The 24,049-nt window shown below is 38.6% G+C and overlaps 5 protein-coding genes across 6 annotated transcripts in view; all 5 read right to left on the bottom strand.

The window, feature by feature from the left end:
- samd12 (sterile alpha motif domain containing 12) overlaps positions 1-5,176 on the bottom strand; it is a 60,933-nt gene extending 55,757 nt beyond the window's left edge. Inside the window, exon 1 of one of the 2 annotated variants that reach the window (XM_088404183.1) lies at positions 5,016-5,176. In XM_088404183.1, the coding sequence (XP_088260309.1) occupies positions 5,016-5,028 (13 nt within the window). In that variant the 5' untranslated portion in view covers positions 5,029-5,176. Of the gene's footprint in view, positions 1-4,346; positions 4,983-5,015 lie in introns of those variants that run through there. The other variant, XM_088404182.1, reaches the window with a different exon arrangement.
- A 691-nt stretch (positions 5,177-5,867) lies between these two features.
- LOC148406112 (zymogen granule membrane protein 16-like) lies at positions 5,868-8,283 on the bottom strand. The gene is made up of 5 exons (XM_088404941.1): positions 8,086-8,283; positions 7,942-7,985; positions 7,774-7,835; positions 6,983-7,109; positions 5,868-6,895 (listed from the first exon to the last, which is right to left on the bottom strand). The coding sequence occupies exons 3-5, from the start codon at positions 7,832-7,834 to the stop codon at positions 6,583-6,585; spliced, it is 501 nt and encodes a 166-aa protein (XP_088261067.1). The 5' UTR covers position 7,835; positions 7,942-7,985; positions 8,086-8,283; the 3' UTR covers positions 5,868-6,582.
- Positions 8,284-9,823: 1,540 nt separating this feature from the next.
- Positions 9,824-12,844, bottom strand: LOC148406111 (zymogen granule membrane protein 16-like). Its single transcript, XM_088404940.1, has 4 exons — positions 11,632-12,844; positions 11,501-11,553; positions 11,257-11,389; positions 9,824-10,186 (listed from the first exon to the last, which is right to left on the bottom strand). The coding sequence occupies exons 2-4, from the start codon at positions 11,550-11,552 to the stop codon at positions 9,859-9,861; spliced, it is 513 nt and encodes a 170-aa protein (XP_088261066.1). The 5' UTR covers position 11,553; positions 11,632-12,844; the 3' UTR covers positions 9,824-9,858.
- A 126-nt stretch (positions 12,845-12,970) lies between these two features.
- Positions 12,971-15,152, bottom strand: LOC148406110 (zymogen granule membrane protein 16-like). Its single transcript, XM_088404939.1, has 4 exons — positions 15,020-15,152; positions 14,892-14,944; positions 14,645-14,771; positions 12,971-13,543 (listed from the first exon to the last, which is right to left on the bottom strand). Exons 2-4 carry the CDS (start codon positions 14,941-14,943, stop codon positions 13,198-13,200), a joined length of 525 nt encoding a protein of 174 aa, XP_088261065.1. The 5' UTR covers position 14,944; positions 15,020-15,152; the 3' UTR covers positions 12,971-13,197.
- Positions 15,153-16,744: 1,592 nt separating this feature from the next.
- abrab (actin binding Rho activating protein b) lies at positions 16,745-18,934 on the bottom strand. The gene is made up of 3 exons (XM_088405328.1): positions 18,322-18,934; positions 17,535-17,664; positions 16,745-17,228 (listed from the first exon to the last, which is right to left on the bottom strand). Exons 1-3 carry the CDS (start codon positions 18,920-18,922, stop codon positions 16,745-16,747), a joined length of 1,215 nt encoding a protein of 404 aa, XP_088261454.1. The 5' UTR covers positions 18,923-18,934.
- Between the last annotated feature and the right edge of the window lie 5,115 nt (positions 18,935-24,049).

Raw genomic sequence — 24,049 nt, 5'->3', positions numbered from 1 at the left:
TTTTTCCGACCGTCTTATCAGCCCAACGTTTAGAGGGAAGTAAACACATCAAACCAGGAACAAAAGACAAAAACCTGAATTGCATGGCCTCATCTGGGCATGGCTATTTCAGAGTGCATTTGTTGGATTCTTTCCATTACTGTTGTCAAGATTTACTGCCAACAAGTCAGTGAAAAATCTTTCCACAACTTGTCTTTTGGTAATTATAACACAATTGGTTGGTGACACAATAGGGTTCCAGTTCTAGTTTGGAGTCTGATTTTTTTTTTTTTTTTTTGTTCCTTAGGAAGCAGATTTGGATAAAGACCCTCCTTCCCCCAACAACACTTTGAAACTGTAGTTTATGCTTTTATGACATTCGGGTTGGAATATTGTATTGATGAGAGAAAAAATAAATAAATAATAAATCGCATGCTCAAGGATTTGTGAAGCTAACCAAAACCAAAAAAATCAAGTTGAGCAGTGGTTAGTCGTAACCTGAGCACATTTGAGCAAGTAGAAAATGTGTTTTTTAAATGTATTAAGTGTACATGTAAAATAGTATAATTAGGCAAAATAGTTTTTTTTACTGCTCCAAATATTTTCACTTAAAGGTACAGTGTTGTAAGATATAGAAGCTGGTTTCGGAATAAATGTGAAAATATTCAATCTACTTACTTGAGCATTGAAAATTATGAGTGTTTTTATTGGTTTTGTATTCATTTTAATTGTATTTTTATGAATTCAGTTTACTTCAAAGTAGTCTAATATGCTAGTCTTGTTTTGGTTAAAGGGAACGTGTGTAAGATTTAGAGCGTTTTTCATGTCGGGCAGCAGGGGGTGCTGCAGGTGCTGCATTCACCATTGTCCATAGCTATAACAAACATGGCCGCCTCCGGAGAAGTGCCACCCCCCATGTAATATAATTTCATGATAACTCAACCTATGATTATATTTAAAACCTCCTGTTGCTCATTAAGAACACATCCATTTGCACGTTTTTGAAATGTAATATCATTTAGTTTACTCCTTTTTAGTGAATAACAGTCTAAATTTTACACACTGTGCCTTTAAGCATGAATGTTTTTCTATTTCTTCTGCATGCAATGGCTGTCCTTCAGAATTTCAAGCAGCGGTACTTTAGAGCAGTGGCCCCCAACCCCCGGTCCGCGGACCGGTACTGGTCCATGGATCAACTAGCTATAACAAACATGGCCGCCTCCGGAGAGGCGCCACCCCTCATGTAATATAATTATGATAACCTATGATTATATTTAAAACCTCCTTTTGCTCATTAATAACACATCCATTTGCACGTTTTTTGAAATGTATTATCATTTAGTTTACTCCTTTTTAGTGAACAACAGTCTAAATTTTTACACACTGTGCCTTTAAGCGTGAATGTTTTTTCTGTTTCTTCTGCATGCAATGGCTGTCCTTCAGAATTTCAAGCAGCGGTACTTCAGAGGGCCACGCACCACGACACACACGACATCGGCTCCATCCTCAGTGGTTCTAATCCAATTTCGGTTTTTCGATAAGGCTTAGCAGATGCTCCTTACTCTTATTATGAGTGAGCAGATGTAATCCCATACCACAGACCGCAATAAACATTTTGATTCGGCTAATTCCATTGCTCGGTTAAATCTGGGAATGGATTTGGAATGATTTTTTTCTGAATGGATGAACAGGCGGGACATTAAGGAGGCTTGATGCACAGAGGCAAGAGGCAAATGAGCAAACTCAGCCGCAGGCATAAACAACTGCTTTGGCCAGACTCGGGGTGCATTTTCAGGCTCTTTTTGCTGCTTGAATCACTAACGTTATTCATCTAGTTCACTTCACTTTCAGCCTTTTGACCAAATATTGCACGTGAGCTATATAGGTTTTAAATACTATATATATATATAAATAGAAATTATTCTATTGATTGTTTTAGTATTTGTCATGATTGAAATTACAGTAGTTCAATAATATTTAGTAGTACTTGTAATATAATTAACAGAATGACAAAAAAACTGCATTAAAAAAAAAACTTTCATTAAGGGGCAGTTGGTGATTTTGCAGATGCATTAGAGTGCCGCCTACTGCAAAGAAGGACCTCTTCAATGTCACACTGTATTTTTCTTAAAGGGACAGTGTGTAAGATTTTGACCTTACTGCTCCATTTGAAATATAATTACACTTAAAGGTGCAGTGTGTAAGCTTTAGAGCATTTTTCATTACGGCCAGCAGGAGGTACTGCAAGTGCTGCATTTCACATTGTCCGTAGCTATAACAAACATGGCCGCCTCCGGAGAAGTGCCCCCCCCCCCATGTAAAATAATTTAATAATAACTCGGTCTATGATTATATTTAAAACTTACTGTTGGTTGTTAAGAAGATATTTCTTTACAATCATTTAATTCATTCCTTTTTAATGAAAAAAGCTCTAAATCTTACACACTGTCCCTTTAAGTATCGTTTGGTGGTATCGGCAGCCTCCAAAAGTGCCCGATACCTAAAAATAAAACCAGTATCCGTTTAACATTGAAACAAGCGCATTCATAAATGAAACTAAATTATAAAAAATACAAAAAAAAACAACAACAACAATAGCTTTATGTATGATGTGATTTACAAGGTTTTATGGGCATTTTTGCGAGGACGGAAATTTACCAGATTGTCTAATAAACAAAGAGCAATCAAATTCATTTTCAAACGCATGTTGGTGGGTCCTTTTCGCTTTATTTAATCATGAATCAAATTGCTTTCAGCTTGAGAAATTTCACTTGCAGAGTCAAATCAAAGCACGTATCTCCCTTTTGTGTTCCCTTTTTTGGAATCGAATGATAAGTGCAAGCTTTGAAGCCGACTGAGAATTTTAGCGAGGCATTCAAAAGCGCCCTTAACGTTTCCAAAGCTAAACCTGTCTTTTCATTTGTTATAAATGATGAAATAGTTGACCTATTTTTCCGGTCTGAGGGGTTGGTAAAGCACTAAAACACACCCGTCATGCTGCAGCGCCGTGTTATTTTCCTCCAGCATGTTAAATGGGAACTGATGTGTTCAGCATTGAAGTGTTGGAGTCAGCTTTGCCAGAGAAACCCACAGGGACGAATTTAGTTGTAACATTAAGGGAGGCGGAAAAAAGTCTTAATTAAAGACCTTCTACCAATTCTATAAATAGAAACCCTCTTTTAGCTAACATTGCCAATTTAAAATTCAAATGCTTGCTGATATCCTCAGACAACCAAGTTAGATTGCAAATTCTTAAACGGAACTTTATGGAGCATTCATTTCCATCTGTGGTTTGAAGGATCACTAATCATTGATGTCACTGGCCTGCTGGTGCCTATCCCTAACCCTGAAATGGTTGCAATTGTAAGGTACATCACACACTCACATCCAAGGACAATTTAGAGTGTTCAATACACCTACCGTGCATGTTTTTGGAATGTGGGAGTGCCCGGAGAGAACCCACACAGGCATGGGGAGCCCATGCAAACTCCACAGAGGTCTCTGAACTGTCAAGGGGACATCCTAACTGCGCTGCCACTCTGCAGCTCTCGTGCAAGCAATCATCGATTAAATAGATACATTAAAATAGATTAAATTGACTTTAACTGGCTTACTAATATATATATATATATATATATATATATATATATATATATATATATATATATATATATATATATATATATGACAATATTCTAATAATTAAATTGATGAACAATGATGAAGCATTTTGCCAATTTTCTGATATGTTAGACCAAGCAATCAACCAAGTCCCAAACAAATGTTTTTGCATTGTCAGTTTGAAATAATGTCCAATTTTCTTTTGAAGAATTGGTAGTTAAACTGTTAATATAAGAGCTATATTAATCTCCCCAGACATGCACATTTCTTAAAGATGGCTTCTTTTTTATTAAGACTAACCAATGACTGCAAAGTTACACAGTAGTTGCACGTGAAAGCACCATTTTTAAATGACAATCGGCAAATGATTTATTTGTAGAAGCCAGAGCGGCTGGATTAAAGGGACACAACTATAAAACAGTACTTCTAGTCATGTTTGTTTATACACACAACATATTTCAATCTTGTCTACCTATTGACTGACACTGACGCATAGCATGTTGGACAGAAGCAAAAAAGCCTTGCGGCTTATACTGCACGTCATCATGTCTTCAAGGAGGAACGAGACTGTCAAGTTCCAGCACAAACAGGGACATTGTCCTTAACCAGTTGGCGGCTAGCAGAAAGGTATGCTGGGGTGGCTGAGTCTCATTCCAGTCATACAAGAAGAGGCGTAACGCCAGGAGGAAAAAAAATATCAATACAGTGGGGGAAAGAGTTTACGCTGAGATTAGTTCTAGACATACCTCTCATGGGATTCTGGATCCACAAGATACCTCCGATTAGGTGAGGAGACCTGCCGAGCATTGCAAAGCGCTAAGAGTCCAGAAGATTCCAGAACATGTCTCACATCGAGTTCCCTCAGAGATGCAGCATCGTTTGCAATTTGCTCTCGATTACAGGGCTACGATCCACATGTTGGACCACCTGCTGCAGGATGAGCTCGACCAGTTTGGGGGGAAAACGATCACGCGGCGGAGTTGCATCACAACAAGGCAAAGCCCGCCCGGTGCGTTTCCAAAGAAAATCAAAGTGGATTCGCGGGGATCATCCAAAAGAGATAATTACGCCAACTAATCCCCCTCTAATTGGCTGCAGGCGTGTATTATTGTGTCATTCGGCAAAACGATCACGCGCGCGATCGACCACAATAGAGAAGGCGCGTGCACACCAACAGCGCTCCTGCAAGTGATGAGAGCTGTCATGTAGAGAAGATTAGCAGCACAGTGATGCGGAAAGAGGAAAAATGCGTCCGAAGCGTCACCCTATCACGAGCTTTCACGGTTGACCCGTTCCAAGTCTGGGCACGCAGCTAAGGCTTCCTTGTCAAGCATCGCGCTGATTTCAAACTATTTCCTCCTCTATTTATATTTCCACGCGCGGGACAAAAACATCCGAATGTCACGTCATCTTACCTTCGACGGCCATGACGTCACTCCACAGTTGAGGGCATCACTCGCAAAAGAGCCGAAGGAAATGTGAAAATCAACGCTTTCTCATTCTACCTTGTTCTCTTCTCCCGTGTTATCGTTTCATTGCTGCGGGCGAGCTGGCGTGCACAGCTGCTGCCGCGCCGCAAAGCATCATGGGAAGTGTAGTCCTGAAACCACTCGCTCAAGCCTTGTACTGTGTAGAAGCTGCTTTCGGAATAAATGTGAAAATATGAAGTCTACTTGAGCGGTGAAAATTAGATGAGTGTTTTAATTGTTTGTTTATTTATTTTAATTGTATTTTTATGGATCCAGTTTACTTCAAAGTAGTTAAATAGGCTAGGCTTTTTTTGGTTAAAGGGAACGTGTGTAAGATTTGGAGCGTTTTTCATTTCGGACTGAGGGGGTGCTGCAGGTGCTGCATTTACCATTGCCCGTAGCCATAACAAACATGGCCGCCTCCGGAGAAGTGCCACTCCCCATGTAATAGAATTTCATGATCATTAGAACAATGATTATGTTTAAAACGTACTGTTGGTCGTGAAGAACACGTTCATTTGCAAGTTTTTGAAATGTACAATCTTTTAATGTATTCCTTTTGAATGAAATTGGGTGCTGGCTGCTCTAAAAACCACATCATCCTTCTCACTATGTATGTAATATCAACAGCGGCCAGAGGCGGCGCCAAAACAACAAAGATCAAGCACAAACGTATGAACTGTTAAATTAAATCATCTCCAAAACATTATTTCGGGTCTAGCCCACGCGGCCCGGAACCAGTTGATCCGCGGACCGGTACCGGGGGTTGGGGACAACTGCACAAAAATATTAGCACCATTGTTTCTGTTGTTGTTTTATTGCTATTTATTGCTCGAACATGGAATGTTTTCTGCTACTCGGGCAGAGAACGGAACAAGAATTTCATTGTGCGGTATAATACTATACATATGACAATAAAACTCTTGAACTCTTAAACATGGTTTGCAGGTGGGGAAAAAGACCATTAATGCGTAAAACAAATGTTGGGAAAAAAGACAAAAAAAATGGTATTCTCTGGACAATGTTTTGAAGAAACTTTGGCATGCACTAACATGAAGAGTTACCAGTTTGATACACAAGACAGAAATAACATTTTTATTCTCAAATTACCTTTAATATTATTCTGCTATTAGGACTAGTAATCAATTGTAGTTCTTGATGAGAAATGACCGATCATGTTGATATTTTCTTATGATCATTACAGATAAATATCAATCCATGTAGTCCCGGGGCTCGAATTGGAGCCCAGGGAGGCCATTTTGAAAAAATGAAAAATGAACGAAAAGAGTGCCAAGGCATTATAAGTAGACATAAACATACATATCTGTACTATATTGGAAAGGTTGCAAAATAATAAATCACCATGCACAATTTTTACATAGAATTTCAACTCCAAACAAATCCATCCAATAAAGAATAAACATCCATAATTTTCTACATTGTAATGAATATCTTTGTCCTATGTAAGTGTACTGAGTGCGCCGACTTTGACTTTAGAAAGACATCATAAAAGTTATAAATAAGGTTCAGGTTTACCCCAATGCGCTCCAAAGAACGTGATCGTGTTCCCGCTTCTGATTTGGCCACTAATGAGGATCAGCTCAGTTTCTCTGTCAGGGGCGTACATATTGAAGGAATTGCCCACGGGCTGGCCAGCTTGCAGCGTTCGCCCCTTATTGGTGACAAACACCACCGAGTGCAGGATGCTGGTGTATTTTCCCGAAATCTGGATAATGACTTCATCCTTGAACAACTGGAACTCCTTCGCTTCTCCCGATATGCTGCCGACTAATGGTGACCAAATGGGACCGTAGCGGAATTGGAATCTGATGAAGCCAAAAAAAAAAAAACAAGTATTATGCTTTTTCCAGTAACAATGAGGCGATTGTGCAAATTGCATTTTAAATATTTACCCAGTGATGATGCTATTGTATCGTTCCCATACCCGGACGGCTGTGATGGAACCAACGCCGCTAAGGGTGAATGCTTCACCCCCACCTTGGCCTACTGGTTGGGAAAAGGAGTACGGCTCTGCCATAACTGGAAAAAAAAAAAAAAACAGCAATGGCATATTTTGTGATACAATTTGTATGTTGTTTTTGTTATTAATAAATTGTCTAAAATGGTGGCCAGGCAGCGTAGCTGTTATAAGAAATTAAGCAACTTTTGTACAATATTTGCAGGAGTATTGATCGTTTGTGGTCTATGACCACAAATCTATGAACATGAATTGGTTGTGGTTACAATGTCCTTTTCTCAGCAGGAACGAAAGTATCAAACAGCAGATTTAACTACTAACAGTACAGATTTTTCTTCAGGAATATAACCTAAAAAGTTGGATGAAAAAAAAAATCAAGGCAACAGACTTCAGAATTTGAAATTGGGCAATTCAAAAAACTTGCATGTTTTGCTACTGTGAAATTATGCTCTTTTTTTTCCTAGTTTTCAACAATAAAATTGAAGTTTACCAGACTAATTGTACTGTCCCCCAACTTAAATCTAGAAATAAAAACAACTCGGCATCTTGTGATTTGCTGTGCAACCAAACATTAGCAGTTACTATATTTAAACTTGCTTAAATTAAATCATAATAATAATACATATATATTTATATATTTTATTTTGAAAAATGATTTCTTTGTAAACGTGTCAGACGGTTTACTTCTCAAATACGTCTAAATTAATGCGAAGTTAGGTAACTTACCACTGTGAATTACACAGAAAGCGTAGAGTGGGAGCAGGCAGGAAATTACAATTTTTGGCATTCTGGAAAATACAAAAGAAGAAAAAAAACAATCCCATTATTTTTTTTATTTTTTTTTCATTTGAGATCATGTGCATTGTGAGGTATTTAAGCAGCCTTAGTTATTACCTGCTAAGGTTCTAAAACAACACAGCAAATGATACAGCATCAACCTAGACAGGAATAAGAATACAAGTAGCTTACAACATGTCATAAATAAATCTTTTGTTGTCTAGTTTTAATGATCTGCCAGAAATAAAAAAATCTACTCACAGATTTTCTGTCCGGGAGCTCAAAGATGCGCGTGCAGTTCCGAACTCTTCGGTTTCAAGTAAAAGAGCTTTATGAACAGGTTTTAAGCGAGCCCGAGCCAGTGAGAGCCGATGAGAGATAAGAAAAGTATATCCTGGTTGAAGCGATAGCGAGGAAACAATTAAAATGAAACAGGTGGCTGCCTTACTGGTCCTCAAATGTTGATGGAGAACAGATCTAAAAATGATAATTATGGGTGTGAACAAGTGTCACGTTGTCATTGTTTTCTCTGCAAGTCGTCCAACAGCCCCGAAACAAGTTTTGGCGCAAGTGCAATGTTGTGTAAGTACAGTCAAAAAATGCGAGCAGGAAAACACGGAGTGTATTTGAGAGGAAAGCGGAAAAACAAATATTCAAAAAAAGATCGATTTATTTCCTCAAGGTTTGAATGTTTCTTTTTTCATACATGAAACAGATGTGGCGAATAAATATATGACAGCATTTAGGTTGGCGGTGCCAGGAAGGTATCAGAGATTAAATGTCAACACTTGAATGACTAAATATAATAATACACTATTCTCACAAGTTAAGGATATTTGTGTAGCTCAGGATGAACTTAAAATGCAAAAGAATCTTGACATATTTTGAGCTACTCAAAATTGCAGGAAGTTGCATCTGAAATATCGACAAACTCAGAAAAAGAGTCACACGATTGAGTCAGGAATTTATGACTGTCTCACATTTCGATTTGAAGTTTGGGGACGAGGATTCGATTCAGAATGACTTTTTGATTCCAAACCATTTTGGATTTAAAATGACAATTATTTCTGCTTGAATTTATAGATGTGCAAAGAATTGTCACTAATTGTTTCTAACCTGCTTTGAAAGATAGTGACAAATAGAGACGTTAAACTAAAAAATCAAATGTTAAAAATGTTTGTTTGGATAGATAGATAGATAGATAGATAGATAGATAGATAGATAGATAGATAGATAGATAGATAGATAAAAAGTTAGCTAGCTAGCTAGCTAGCATAGATAGATAGATAGATAGATAGATAGATAGATAGATAGATAGATAGATAGATAGATAGATAGATAGATAGATAGATAGATAGATAGATAGATAAACAAGCTAAATATACATATATTTTTTTGTTTTTATAAGTCTAAAATTGTTAGGTCTAAAATTGCATTGCTAAATTGCATTGTTAAAGAGGACTAATTACTTTAGGTAATTAAGTGGTAAATTAAATGTGTCTCTTTTGTTACTTTAATACTTGCTCTCAATTTAATTGATTGCATTTGTTCTTATTTAGTTAAATAATTATGTTGGTACTTAATTCTTTTAGTACCAACATTTTTAGACCCTTCTTCAACCAAATACTATTTTTAAAAATGGGATTTCGTGCACAGACACTTGAAAACAACTTAATGGCTCTTAAAGGTATAGTGTGTAAGATTTCGACCGTTTCTCATTACGAACAGCAGGGGGTGCTGCAGGTTCTGCGTTTACCATTGTCCGTAGCTATAACAAACATGGCCGCCTCCAGAGGAGTGCCGATATCATTTAATGATAACTAGACCAACGAGTATTTCTAAAACATACTGTTGTATTTTACGAACGCATTCATTTGCAAGTTTTTGAAATCTACAATCATTTCATTGATTCCTCTTGAATGAAAAAACGCTCTAAATCTCACACACTGTCCCTTTAAGGCAGCATATAACAGGTGTAAAATGATAAAGCATCAGAGGGCACGGAGAACATTTTATTGATTCCAGTTTAGGCAATTACAAGTATTTTCTTTTTATTCCATCATCTTCAGAAAGAACAGCCCAGTGCGCCCCAATGGACGTAATGGCACCGTGGAAGCGGCCGCTGATGATGCGCAGTTCAGCCTTCTCGTCGTTGGGGTACATGTTGAAGGAGTGGCCCACAGGCTTGCCCGCGTACAGGCAGCGGCCCAGGTTGGTAGTGAACACCAGGGACTGAACGTAGTGCGCGTACTTTCCCGTTAGGGCCACGATAGCCTCGTTGTCAAACAGTTTCAACTCCTGGACTTGGCCGAATTGCAATCCTTTCGTAGTGCTCCAGGTTTGGCCGAAGCGAAGTTGGATTCTGACGAAGAGAAAACAAAATAAATCTTGATAAGTAGGAATACATTGAGGTAAGCAATGAAAACGTTAGCATGATCATAGTGTGGTGTCTAGTTTTTTTTTGTACCCTTGGCGTTTACAATCTTTAAGAATGTATGAATAAATGTAACAATCATCACGTTAAAAGTTGGGCGTGGTCATCTCGTTAAGTCATAGACCAGCGGTTCTCAAACTTTTTGGAGTCTGGGAAGCCTTTTAGAAAACACATTTTCCATGGACCCTCATTGTAAACATTTGAGGAAACAAAACAAAAACAAACATATAAAACATATATATATATATATATATATATATATATATTAGAGTTAGAGTACTTAGTACATTAATTTCCATATACTTAAGAATTAAATTGATACTTTCGTCTCTGAAATTGTATATCTAGACTTAAAAAAAAAAACACGAAAACAAAACAACGTGAAAATACGTCCCTGGCGTTGAATGAGTTAAACTGGTTGAATGGATTGCTTTATTGAAGCGTAAGGAATAATTTCACAATTTGATATAAGAAATGAAATTAACATTTGTTTTTTAATTAATGACCCAAATGAATTGTTTCATGGACCCACTTTGAGTACCACAGTCAAAGACAACGAAATTGTCTTTTACAAAACCACCAGTTGAAGTACAAGTTTGAAAAAAAAAAGCAATACAACAATAATAAAATTTGCAAACTTTCCAAAATAGCACTAGTGTTCAAATTCCCAATCTTACAATAGTTAGGATGTTTAGTTGTCAGCATTTAAAGCAAATTATCAGTAAAGTTTGAATCCGAATCTAGCAGTTTACTCCGATCCGAAATTTTACACCGACAAGCGAATATTACCCAACTTTTATATATCAGTTCAAAATATGATGTACTCATATAAAACAGCCTTACTAAGAGCACTTATTATCTATTAACGCTAATTTAACAAAAAGCTAAAACGACTATGAAGCTGCGATTAAAACAGACTGAATTCAAATAGAAATTTTGGGGACGATATTTAATATTCATACGCTGATTATGATGCGCCTTGTGAATTCGTTACTCACCCATAGATGAAGTTGTTATAAGCCTCCCATACCCGGACAGCCGTAATCCTGCCGCTACCGGTGATAGCATATGAAATCCCAAATCCTGAGCCCACATGACGTGAGAATGAATAAGATTGAGTGTCGGCCTGTTCTGTAAAACAATGCAAACAAAAATCCTTTATTGAAGAACATTATATTGATTCATAACCAATCCAGGTACGATAATCGTATCATTTCATTCAGTTTGAACGTGCGGAATTACCATCAGCCAAAGTTGTCATTGAGAGGAGTGCGATCAATACCAGCGAAATCATTCTGTGAAAAAAAAAAAACAAATGGGAAAAATAATTCATACATCATTACTGTTCTCGGAAAAACAGACGTCAGCCTTACTTGGTTTTTTTTGGTGATTCTCTCAGTTAAAAAAAGAAAAAAAAGTCACAAAAAAGGATGCGTTAAAGTCAATACATTTTTGCTGGAATGCAGAAAAAAACAATTTTTTTGATCAAGTTTACAGATTAAACTCTCGTTCCCGATAAGGAACTTTCCCGTGTTAGTCCATCAGATTAAAGAATGTTTTGCTTGTTTATTAATAGAAGCAATCTTTTGTACAGCCACTTCCTTCAAGTTGTGTAGGAACGCAAAGTGGAGGAGGTACTTAAGGCGTCAAAAAAACCTTCCAGGTATGTTTTAACTCTTCATTAGCTCTTCTGAATGTAAAACCTGTCCTGCCTGAATTTTGAGAGGGTTTTATAAGACTTTTAAAGATTACAGCACAACTTCAACACGCTTTGGGCTTGATTTGACTCGTATTATTGTTGTTATTGTGAAAGGGAAACCCAAGAGGACTCACAAGAACCTATTTGAATTTTCTAGTGCTCTCGTGAGGCCATTTTGGACATTTAGGCCGGTCCATGCTTTTTCAGACCTCTTTTTGTGGGTTTTTGACGGTCAAAACCTGATTTTAGAGTATGGGTATGAATTGGGTTATGGTTATGGTTGGGGTTAGGAGTTAAAAATGCATTTTGCCAATATATGTCCTCACAAGTATAGCTGTACAAACATGTGTGTGTCTGCATGTGTGTGTGTGACATGTTCTGACGAAACCAGGCATACATCAAGCGTATTAGTTTTGAGTGATTGACAAAAATGTAGGACAGAAATGTATTTCTGTCAAATATTTGGATTTGGGTCTGATGAGTACACGTTTTTTACTTTAACTATACATGCTGTCCCTCACCTTGTGGCAGATCATTATGTCATCCGAACATCGGTGAACGATCCACATGAGTCTATTTCTAATTTTGATTTTATGCTTTCATTCACTCAAGCAAGTTGTGGCATGATGCATTCAATGTTTTGTTCTGGGATGCCTTCAGAATAATCACGCAGCAATGAATAAACATGTAAGTCCGTTGAATTTTATTTCAATAAGCAAAAAGGGGCGTGGCGGGATATGACGCCGTGTCCATAACAACGACGGATAAAAATTGCAATTCTGACATTTTTCATGTGCCGTTTTTTAACATGTTTTTCTCAAAACTAGCAATTTCAGCGTGGAAACATTCAATTTGCTGTAACCTTTTTCCATTTTACAGCGGGAAAATATGAATTATATATTTTTAAAGCTTAGGGGATTAATCATGTCCTTGATTTCCTGAGACATAAACCAGTTTCAGCGAAAAACCAATTTGTGTGTGTGAAGCGAAAGCGAAGTGAACATGACATCGTGTTAAGTTTTCAGAATTTTATTGAAAAACGTGAAATGGTGTTTCACTGGGAGCGTGCAATCAACAACAACAAAACGATTACAAAAATCACATTCGAAGCTTCGTCAAAAGTTCGTCTCACAAAATGATCAAAAAAATCACATTCACAATTATTTCACATTTTCTCTCCGGATAAAGATTTTAACTATGATTCATAACAGTTTGGCGCCTGGCTAGCATTGTATTATTATTATGCGCCAAATGTAGATGATTGTGAATTATTGACCATTGCGTAAGAATTCGAAAAAACAGCCCAATGTGCTCCAATGGAGGTGATTGGACCTTGGACTCGGCCACTAACTAACTGTAGCTCAGCTTTTTCGTTTTGGGGGTACATGTTGAAGGAATGCCCCGTAGGCTGGCCCACAAATAGAGAACGCCCCAGGTTGGTAGTAAACACTAACGATTGAATGTTATGAGTGTACTTTCCCGAGATTTGTACGACGGCTTCCTCGTCAAACAGCAGCATCTCTTGGGGTTGGCCGTACGCGTAACCCGTGACCTCGGTCCACGCGTGGCCAAAACGGAACTGCAGCCTGAAAAAGAAACACCAAAAGTTCAAAAACAGGAATACAAAATTACATTCATCCAAAAGGTTGCATGAAAATGTATTACGAAAATGTTATATACAAGTTGTACCAACGAAAAAATTGGGTGATTTAGAATAAACGACCTGTAAATCCGAGAAATCGGGTTCAGTCTTACGAAAGTGGCAGTTAAGCAGTTAATTGCGTTGCCATCATTGATTTCAACCTTTATGTATTATCGTCATCTGGAGGGCTAAGAATCTTATACAGGCAGAATATAATATTACGTAAATAACGTACGAAGTATTATAAATTGCTACTTTTTTCACATGCTTTGAGCCCTGTAGTCCATTGTGGCTTATTTGCGTTTTTTTACTACCGCGACTGGGGCAATCTTCCTTTAAACCAGTGCTCAATTAGCCCCCCCTAGGAAGGGAAAACTTTTCCCGACCCCCCCCACTGTAAAATGTATAAGCATACCTACCTCTGTACCCTTTTAACAATAACAAAAAAAACGCAAAATAAATCAACTTTCAACAACTGTTCATTATTTTTTACAGCGTTTATGTGGGTTACAGCTTGGTCTAAAACGGAAGTTCATCAAAGTGCCTGAAACTAAAAAAAAAAAAAAAAATACACCTCACTTGACAAAAACAAAGCCTTTTCTTTTATGTCATCTCACCCCACTTTTTGAAAAGCACGGCCTTGCTCAACGGTTTTGACTTTGAACTGCCACCAGAGGGGGCTCTCTTCTAGTGAACTCCACCAGGCATATTACTGTTGTGTTGGTGCAGCATAACAAGTCGAGTGTGTCGGTGTTATGTTGGAAATATGTTGGTGCTGCTCTTATTTATAAACATGGAGCCATTTTCAGTCTGTGTTGAAGGCATGATATTGCTATAAACAGGAAGTTTGGAATTTTCAGTGTACCATATTTGATGTTATGATGCAATATAGCCGATAAATGTCAAAAATATTCTTTTGTTAAATTTTCGGTAGTGCGGGTATAATCAGGTGCGGTTTATCGTCTGAAAAATGCAGCGAATGATTAATTTATTGCTCTCTTTTGAATTATTATATGTTAAGTTATAATATAAATGAGTTATTCACCCGTAAACGTAGCTGTTATAGGCCTCCCATGCTCGGATCCCCGTTATCCGTCCCTCGCCAGTGATGGCAAATGAGCTGCCATGCCCAGACCCAACTTGTTTGGAGTACGAATATTGGGCATCGGAATCTGCAAAAAATACACATCCAGACACACACAATCTGTATTAAAGAACATTAGGCAGATGCACAGTCACTTTTGGTAAAGTCACAAAAATATCAGTTCATCCGTTGATCATAAGATGTTTACCGTCAGCCAAAATTGTCAGAGGCATCAGCGCAATCAAGATCAACGAATGCATTCTATGAAAACAAAGAATAGTGGGAAAAGGTTTAATCGATCGTTATTAATGTCAGATGAACAGAAGGCCGCCTTACCTGATGATTGTTTTTCATCAACTTTTCACCTTAAATCTGTATTCCCGTTAAGGAAGTTAAGTCTGTCAGGCAAAACTGAAAACTACACATCCATTCTGGGTTCCTCTAGGTTTTATAGGTATGGCATTTCCTTCAAATCAGATGGCAAAAGGAGGCGGAGCTTGGACATTTAAAAAAAGGAAAAACATTTCAGGTATGTCACCCTGCCTGCATTTTCTCAGTGGGTACAATGAAGGAAATGTGCGTTTTAAACAAATTACAGTAACCCGTACGGCCAGTCGCAATTTGAATATCCAGTCCTGTACTTTTGTCAACACGTATTACATTATCGTTAATGATTTGTTATGAGCGGTTGGTAGAACATCAAAACAAACTCTTGAATTTATTAATCTCTGTGAAGACAGATAGACGGACAATCGCTCATTTTAAGATCCATGGAAATATGCAAAACCTGCTGAAAACACTTTGCTATGTTTTCATTTCCCTGCAATTTTTTTTTTTACATTTGATCTTATCATAACATTTGCAATTAGGAGCGGCTCATAACATGACAAGTAGACAATGTATCTATAAGCCTAAAAGAAAACATACATGTTGTCTTAACCCTCGTGCATACATGGTACCAATGGGACCTTTTTGATGATTTCTTTGTGAAATGAAAGGAGAAAGCATTGAAAAAAAAAGACATAGGGAGCTGAAATTTCACGCTAATTAGAGAATCATGTTAAAGTTCCAAATACAACCATGCTGCAAATTCTAAACTCTTGCAGCTTGGCGTACTAAATAATTACCTCCATTTATTCGATGGATGTTAAACCCATGTGTTATATTGTATTTCCTGCGATTTTTGAACCAAGCTCTTTAGCGGTGATTGCGATAGGCCAACAGATAGAAATGACTTGTTTGTAACACTTTAAGACAGAAGGTGGCGCCAAAGATCACTTCACGGTTATTTTTTTCGTCCACGCACCAACTCCTACATTGAAAACACCAACTTGTTTAAAGAAAACAATAATTCATTAAAACGTTAGTTATCCCGCCCTCAAAAGCAGGTACCACGTTGGTACAAAAAACGCGAGAGTAGTCTTTTTAAAATGAATGCACGAGGGTTAAACCGGATGTGTACATCCAGTATGATAATCAGAATGTTCACCTTTTTGATTTAAGTCTTAAGGTTGTCCTGCCATAGAGCCTCTAGTTGTGACCTAAAATATAATAACGACATTATTGGACACAAATGTACAAGGTTGCGTTTGTCGTTTCAGTGAAGTCATTCAACAGGGAGATGAGTTTTCAATAATCTAGTTAGCCTATCAACTACCTGTCTGCCCGCATAGTCTGAATTTCTTCTTCTCATGCGACTTTCTTATCTTTAGCCATTTTTCAATTTGTGTTCTTGCCCGTTCGTACGTCACTGGAATGTCGTGGCCGAAGTGCTGTTCCAATTTAAAGAGTTCTTACCAGCTAGCCTAAACCAAGCAACAGTTGGATACTTGTGAAGGCTTGGAAAATGGTAAAACTGTATCCCAAGCTACATTTAGTTAGATAACATCAAAAACCTACGGTAGTCACCAAATTTTGGTTTCTCCAAAAATAACCTTCTAGCCAAGCTCAATAGCTAAAAATCAATGTGTCAACACCATGACAACCGTGCCAAAAAGAGATATCACCATGATAGTGCGAGCTCAACAGCTTTTGTTATTGTGATGCAATCTCAAAGCATTATCACACCAGCAGAGTGATGATCACTCCGTCGTCCTGTCCTTGCCACAACATTTCCCCTTCAAAGTGGACCTTGCCATGTTTCCGGGCCCTCATTAGAATCCCCACCACCTTGTCGGAGATACGAACGTATCTGTCAAACAGTTGCCCAAACGTAACGCGTGTCTTTCCGTCTCCATCCGGATCGGCCATAGTCCTGATCACGTAACACATATCGGAAATCTCTCCGTGGATGTGTTTCTCGGCGCGTTTGGCTCTCTCCGCGGTTTTTGTCCCTTCCTTGGGGCGTCCGTATCCATCTTGGCCTTTTTGGAGGCGGAGGGACATGGAGTATTCGTAGTCAAAGTATTCGCTGAAGGGGTTGAGTTTCTGGTTTTCGGTGTGTTCCGAGGCCCAGTTTTGCCAGCGTTTCTTGAGACTGCCAACAGGGCTGTATTTTTTGGAGAGAGCGTTGATCTTCCTAGCGTCCGCGGCTTCCTTTCCAGACCTGAAAAGGATGTAAGATGACATGATTACGTGGTTCATGTAATACCAAAGGAATATTAACAAAACCACAAAACCGGATTCTTATTTCTGCTATCGTTTTCATATTTGGGCTTCGTGTTCAATGTTAAAGCAGACATACCAGATGGATCATCAAGAAAGGAAACCAAATTTGTGGTTCGTGGCCTCGGGAGTATCTATCTAGTTTCTTTTGATCCTCTTGCATTACTGAAGCCGTTCCAGTGTAAATGCATCACGCAAGACATGTAAGCCCAAGAGTGGTAAAGGTCTGCAAAGCTTTTTTACTTACGTTAGGATTTGCGGTCTTTTGATTTGCACCGATGACTCTCCATCGCAAACGTTTGCTGAGGTACTCAGGGATGCTTCATTGTCTATGTTTTGTGTTTTACTTTCTAATGGGGAAAGTCCACTCTTCTCTTCTGGATCAGAAGCAAAAATCTGTTCTTCCTCTTTTAGGACGTCTTTGTGTCCAGCCTTGTTTTCCAAATGCATCTCTGTTTGGGTCTTTGATAAGACCACGTTGGAACAATTTTTGTGGTGAGGAGGTGTGTCCTTGCTGAGTTTCTGTAAGCTACTGACAGACGTGTCATTGTCTCTGTTTAGTGATTTTGTTTCTAAAGAAGAAAGTCCACTCTCCTCTGGTTCAACACTAAGAATCCGTTCCTCTTTCGGACTACTTTCTTTTCCAGAATAATTTTCCACCTGCATCCCAGTTTTGGTCAGTGATAAGATCACATCGGAAGATTTTCTATGAGAAGATAAGTCTACTGCATCTGTCAACCTGTTTGCGTCCTCGCGGACTTTCCTTGACCCACTGAGGGCTGCTTCATCGTCTCTGTTTAGTAATTTCCTTTCTAATGGAGAAAGTCCACTATCCTTTGGATCGGCGCTAAGAACCTGTTCCTTGTCCTGCTTTATCCCGGTTTGGAGCACTTTGGAACACTTCCTGTTGCGACCTGGAAAAATTTCTTCGTCTAGCAACTTGTTGGCATCTTCACCGATATTTGCGAGACTACTTAGGGATGCTTCATCGTAAATGTTTCTTGTTTCCTTTTCTAAAAGAGAAAGTCCACCACCCTCCACTAGATCAGCACCTAGAAGCTGTTCCTCTTTCGGAACACTTTCTTTTCCAGGTTCATTTTCTGACTGCCTTCCCGTTTGCGTCAGAAATAAGATCCCATTGGAACATTTTCTTTGGTGAACAGGAGAGCCTTCCATCTCTGGTAACCTATCCGCATCCTTGGTCGATCCGCCTTTCTCAATACTCTTTGTCAGTAACTTAACTCCCGCGCTTCTGTCTTGCGGCTCACTAGTAACAGTCTTCTGCACCAGCTTCATTCTAATCGAGGATGAAATCATAGGTCCCTCGGAGTTGTTTTCATTTTCAATCTTGGTTGTACCTTGAGAAACATTTGGAGAGTCAGAAGCAACCACAAGATGTAGAGCAGTCTCTGTCTTCTGGCTTGGGATGGATTTCTTTGGGACACACGTTTTTGAGGGGTTCTCCGGGGTGTCTCCTTCGCATGGAGACCATCCAGAAGGTTCCGCGGCCTGCTTCCGCTCATTCTCTGATATCCATTGCTGCCAGCTTTTTGCCAGGCCACACACCTTGCTGATGGCCCGGAGCTTCTTGATATTCTTGTTGGTGGACGCTTTCCGTACAGAGCATCGCTCCATTTCTTGCTCCGACGTGATGAAAAATGGCACCAACGGTTAGCTTAACTTAGCTGTCGGGTTATAAAATTATTTTCGGCTTTCGTAAACGCTCTGCTGCCGGCCCTTCCGCTTACTGCCCCAGCTCTGAAAACAGTCAAGCTATCCAAGGGTTCTGTTTCAGGCACCTTTGCCTGACACCACTCACCCCTACCCAGAGTCAGATTTCATCACAGACTGTAGTGCCTCTTACTCGTAGTCAACAATGAAATGGGTTCCTGGACGCAGAGTAAAAGGAGACCAGACTTGGGGCTATGAAACCTGCATAGCATTAACATCCTAGTATTATTTGTACTTTTATTCAACACACAAAATGAGTTTCAAAGTCTTTATTCATTCCAAATATATTGCGTTGCTTACTTGGCCTTGTCTGTTTCATATTTGCACCGTTTTAATAGGGGAAAAGAGGAAGTCATTGACATGTCTGTTTTGTTCATGGCGGTTGATGTATTTTCGATCACATGGGTAAAATTGAGAGGCACAGATAGGAAAGACATGAGTCATGAGTCAACTCTTGCTAAGAAAAAGATAGTATGCCAAGCAGATGAGGACCCCCCGCTGACGAAACAGTTTCCTCTTGCAATGCAGCTTTGATCACAGTTTAGCCAAGAGAGCGGAAAAGAAACACGATGCACAAAAACAAAAAACAGGCACAGGAAACTAATTATTCGATTTTAGGGTATGTGCCCATTTCATGAAAATATGTAGGTGGATTTCTAATTCTTGTTCGTCAAGGAGACGGCGTGTTATAAATAGATATTGGCACAGGCGAATGCACTGTTGCAGCTGTTGGCGGTCTGTCATGCAGAGGATGAGTGACTCACCAGGCAGTAATGAAAAGTTGCATTGTATGTACTATTCCGTGCATTTATATGTATGCCTTGAAAATTCCACAATACATACATATATATATATATATATATATATATATATATATATATATATATATATATATATATATATATATATATATATATATATATATATATATATATATATATATATATATATATATATATATATATATATATATATATATATATATATATATATATACATATATATATATATATATATATATATATATAAAGTTTTTATGTCTTTTTTACATTTCATATTCGTATTAAACATCATTTTTGTCCATTTGTTGAAACTGGCTAATTATTTAAACCCATCTCACATGATTTCAGACACTTTTGCAGAGCATGTATATTGTGAGTTTAACATTTTTCCAGCAGAGGGCACTATAGTGTCATTATGAGATCAGTTTTGTTTCTCTCGCTCTCACCGTGCACTGAAAAGTAGTTCGAGAGATGGATTTTGGGTGAAATTTTACCATGAACCTAAATGCGCTACAAGTTTTGAATGTGAACTTAATTTGACATTATGTTATGGTTCCTTAGCGGAAGATCCACCGGAAATTTCACCTGAAAACCAAATTTGCTGTTTATCATACTCCATTCCAATTCAACTTCAGTTCTAAAACATACAGCACCTATGTATATAAAAAATACTTTTTTTTCTTCTTCTTCTGTTTGGGTATACAAGCAAGCAGTATAGTGCTGCTAGGGGGATTTAGGTCAAATGGACTGGGTGGTCTGAGGAAGTTCAATTGTGGACAAAATGCACCTGTCTTCCTTAGGGCATGTCAACATCTGTACTCCTGTCACTGCTTTGTTTAGTTTGTGTTGCTAGTTTCCAGATTGTTTTGTTTGGCAAGCGCTGTTGCTGAAGCATGTATTAATTGTCCTGGAGTGAATCGGTTAGCATCCCTTGTGTGTGCACCTCTGACACCTTGTTCATCACAATTACTTTCATTTTGCCAAAGGAAGCACTGTCGATGAAAGGACATAAGTATTTCTTTACATTTTTCCTTGCTGTAGAAAGTATTTAATGCAGTGGCACTTGCGTAATATTAAGGCTACGATTGTCATTTATCCCCCAAAAAAACAACATAGTTGATAAGAATTCTTATCACTGGCACACAAGTATTTTATGACGAGTGATTTATGACAAAAATTCTCGTCCGTGACCGAAATAAACACTAAATGCCCTGATGGCACTTTTGATTGAGGTGGAGAAGCAGCAGAAGCAGCTCAGGTTTAGCCTACAACATCAATGCAAAGCATTTAGCTGTAACTGCAGCCACAGCTATCGATAGCAACAAAGAGGCTAACTTACAGAGTCATAAAAAAGCTCTTTGCCAGACGTAAGCAAGTCCATGAAGAGCGGGATGGACAATATTTTTTTTTTTATGTTATTTTCCGATTATTTGGCAATCAAAATAGGAAAACTGTACCATTCCTGCTTATGGCCAAAAGTTGAGATTTCAACCATTACTTGGGACTAGTCTCAAAAACAGCAGAAGGTAAATGGGTACAAATGCATCTTTTAAAATCTGTCTAAGAAAATAACTTCTTTGTTGACGCTTATTATTTTGATCCACCATAATAATACAATGTTTTGAAATCAATAAAAACATACTCTGGTTTGGTCTTTTAAGTCTTAAAATGAGGTAAATAAAAAAATTACAGTATTTTCCGCACTATAAGGCGCACCGGATTATAAGGCGCACCCTCAATTAATGACATATTCTAAAACTTTTTTTCCATATATAAAGCGCACCCTCAATTAATGACACGTTTTAAAACTTTTTCAATCACAAAATAGTAATACTCAAAGTAAAAACAATAATAACTCAAATAATAACTCAATGTCAATATAACCAAACTTGTTCAACTCTAAACACACAAAAGAAACAGTTAAAAATTACTTTATCACTTCATACCCCATCTACGAATCACAATCTCAAAACTGATCCATATATAAGGCGCACCTGATTATAAGGCGCACCATCAGCTTTTTTAAAAATAAGGCTTTTAGGTGCGCCATATAGTGCGGAAAATACGGCATTGAAATAAAAATGAATTCATCTCTCATTTATTTGATCTCTTGACAGCGCTAAACAAAACAAACGTTCTAATTCGACACAGCACGGCTTCACGTCACCTTGTAATTTCCCCAAAGCCGACCTCAGCCAGCAAAAGTAAACCTCCGTATTATGCACTTAAGAAGAAGTGATATGTTATTGTTTAGCCCTCGGAAAGGAGGATTAGGATGTGGGACGAATGAAATCAAGTCCAAAATATGGATCAGAGAGGAGCAACCGAGAGGCTGCGAAGGTCAAAGTCATCAGTTAAGATTCCAACAAGGGGACAGAGAGCATTACCCCAAACCAGATGGACTCATTAGACACGGGGAGAAAGTTAAAAGTTTCTCGTTTAGATTTATATGACAGCCTCGGCGGCTGTGTTTTACACTATGGAGAGGGTGGAAGCCGAAGAGGAAGGGATTTGATCAAACAAAAGCTTTTTAGAGTGGCAAGTGTTTACAGTTGTAGAAGCTATGAATAGTGCTGTTTAATGTTGGAAATCCTTCGCCGTGTCACTGATAACTGCTTAATGGCTTCAGCACACATGGACTCGTGTTCACGTCAGAAAACCAACGACAGAGGGTCCCTTGGAGTAATATTTGTTTTGCGCTGAGGCGCTGTCGCTAATGATCACGAATGGCAAAATGGAGGCCGGGCCGATGGGAATTCCGTTAACTCCTAAGCGTTATGTCATATATCAAAGTATTCGACAAATTTTGGCCCGGTTGACTCAAGTCGTTAGTTCCAAGTATATCTAACATTTAAACCGCGTACCATGGCACGAGTCCACAGCTTTTCCTGGCGAGGATGCTTATTTATAGGCAGACAAAGGTCTTCGTCGGTTCAACGTTTATTGCCGATCGGTTTGCGGACAATCCAAAGAAGTCAGTGTTTTGTCGGAAAACAATAACGAATCAAGCTTCGTAAGGAAAATACAGATGCATGTAAGAGTTTAAGAACATTCATGTTTTACCAAGAGGTTCATGGCTAGCTACCCATCTGAGATGAGAATTTATCACTTGAGCTTCACTGCGAGTGTGAATAATGCGTCAGAGGTCCCCAACCGCCGGTCCTCGGCCCGGTACCGATCCGTAGATCAACCGGCGCTGGGCCGCACGGGCTGCAACTGAAATAATGATGTTTTGGAACTGATTTAGTCCATCCTTTAACAGTTCATTAATTTGCGCTTCGTTTGGCTTGATCTTTGCTTTTTGGTGCCACCTCTGGCCGCAGTTGATATTACATTTTGTAGTGAGGAAGACGGTGCGGCTTGCCATTGTCAAAGACGTTGTGTCTCCCTGTGAAATGTGAGTGTCTGTAAGTTGTGCTTTCTTTGCGTGCCGTTCATGATAATATAACCAAAATTAGGTTGTTCATTGCGACTGCGGATAACATGCTAGCTAGCATAAAGTATGCATGTGATCTCACCATTGGGTGGAATTTCCCAAAGTGTCCACAATAAAGGAAATAAATAAATGAAGCTTTCTTAACTTTGGTTAAGTTCCAATACTGAACACCTGCATTACGCTCAGGCTATTTTTTTCCCCAATAAGTACAATTGCGTCAGAGTTTCTTCACGTAAGAGGAAATGATCCATTTACAGAAATGCGGCGAGGCTGCAAATGGCTTGGGCGCACATATGGAGAGGAAAGTTAGAAGCAGCATCTCATGACACCAACAAAGGCCAAATGCTTGTTTGCTAACTTGTATAGAGGCTCTTCACACTTCACCGCCTCGGCCACTATTGAACACATTCCGCCAAAGGTGTCGGGTCAGCACTGGTGCTGACGGGAACGTAGTAGTAAGCGGGCTGCGGTAATTTGTTTAACCTTTGATTAGGCCCTGGAATCTCAACTATGAAGAGGCACTACAGGTCGTGACTGCATTTTTTGCCACTTTGCCAATCTGTCATTGGCACCATCATGCACTTGAAACATTTGAAATTCCACTATGGGTGGAACGAGGAAGCTAGCTTTGCGCATGCTGGTTTGACTGGGTAAAAAAAAAACAACAAAACACAAAAATAAAAAAAAACAGGCTTTTCTTATCAGGATAGTAAATTCCTAAGTTCTTATATATATAATAGTTTTTGCATATTTTAGCATATCTTGTGGTTTAATGGTTTAATCGTATGTACCGTATTTTCCACACTATAAGGT

Source organism: Hippichthys cyanospilos, chromosome 21 (assembly GCF_059441005.1).
Source record: "Hippichthys cyanospilos isolate Australia breed blue-spotted pipefish chromosome 21, RoL_Hcya_1.0, whole genome shotgun sequence".
NCBI classification, from domain to species: Eukaryota; Metazoa; Chordata; class Actinopteri; order Syngnathiformes; family Syngnathidae; genus Hippichthys; species Hippichthys cyanospilos.
The sequence above is the reverse complement of the archived record's forward strand: the minus strand, read 5'-3'. Positions and strand labels throughout refer to the sequence as shown.

Coding starts and splice junctions, on each gene's coding strand:
- abrab (XM_088405328.1), bottom strand. CDS start 18,922: ATGGAGCGATGCTCTGTACGGAAAGCGTCCACCAACAAGAATATCAAG. Junction 17,665..18,321: donor AGGTGCTGATCTAGTGGAGG/GTGGTGGACTTT, acceptor CTTCTGATCCAG/AAGAGAAGAGTGGACTTTCC. Junction 17,229..17,534: donor AAAAGACCGCAAATCCTAAC/GTAAGTAAAAAA, acceptor CATCCTTTTCAG/GTCTGGAAAGGAAGCCGCGG.
- LOC148406112 (XM_088404941.1), bottom strand. CDS start 7,834: ATGCCAAAAATTGTAATTTCCTGCCTGCTCCCACTCTACGCTTTCTGT. Junction 7,110..7,773: donor TTTCTGTGTAATTCACAGTG/GTAAGTTACCTA, acceptor TTTTTTTTCCAG/TTATGGCAGAGCCGTACTCC. Junction 6,896..6,982: donor TACAATAGCATCATCACTGG/GTAAATATTTAA, acceptor TGGCTTCATCAG/ATTCCAATTCCGCTACGGTC.
- LOC148406110 (XM_088404939.1), bottom strand. CDS start 14,943: ATGCATTCGTTGATCTTGATTGCGCTGATGCCTCTGACAATTTTGGCT. Junction 14,772..14,891: donor TCTGACAATTTTGGCTGACG/GTAAACATCTTA, acceptor TATTTTTTGCAG/ATTCCGATGCCCAATATTCG. Junction 13,544..14,644: donor TATAACAGCTACGTTTACGG/GTGAATAACTCA, acceptor TTTCTTTTTCAG/GCTGCAGTTCCGTTTTGGCC.
- LOC148406111 (XM_088404940.1), bottom strand. CDS start 11,552: ATGATTTCGCTGGTATTGATCGCACTCCTCTCAATGACAACTTTGGCT. Junction 11,390..11,500: donor AATGACAACTTTGGCTGATG/GTAATTCCGCAC, acceptor ATTGTTTTACAG/AACAGGCCGACACTCAATCT. Junction 10,187..11,256: donor TATAACAACTTCATCTATGG/GTGAGTAACGAA, acceptor TCTCTTCGTCAG/AATCCAACTTCGCTTCGGCC.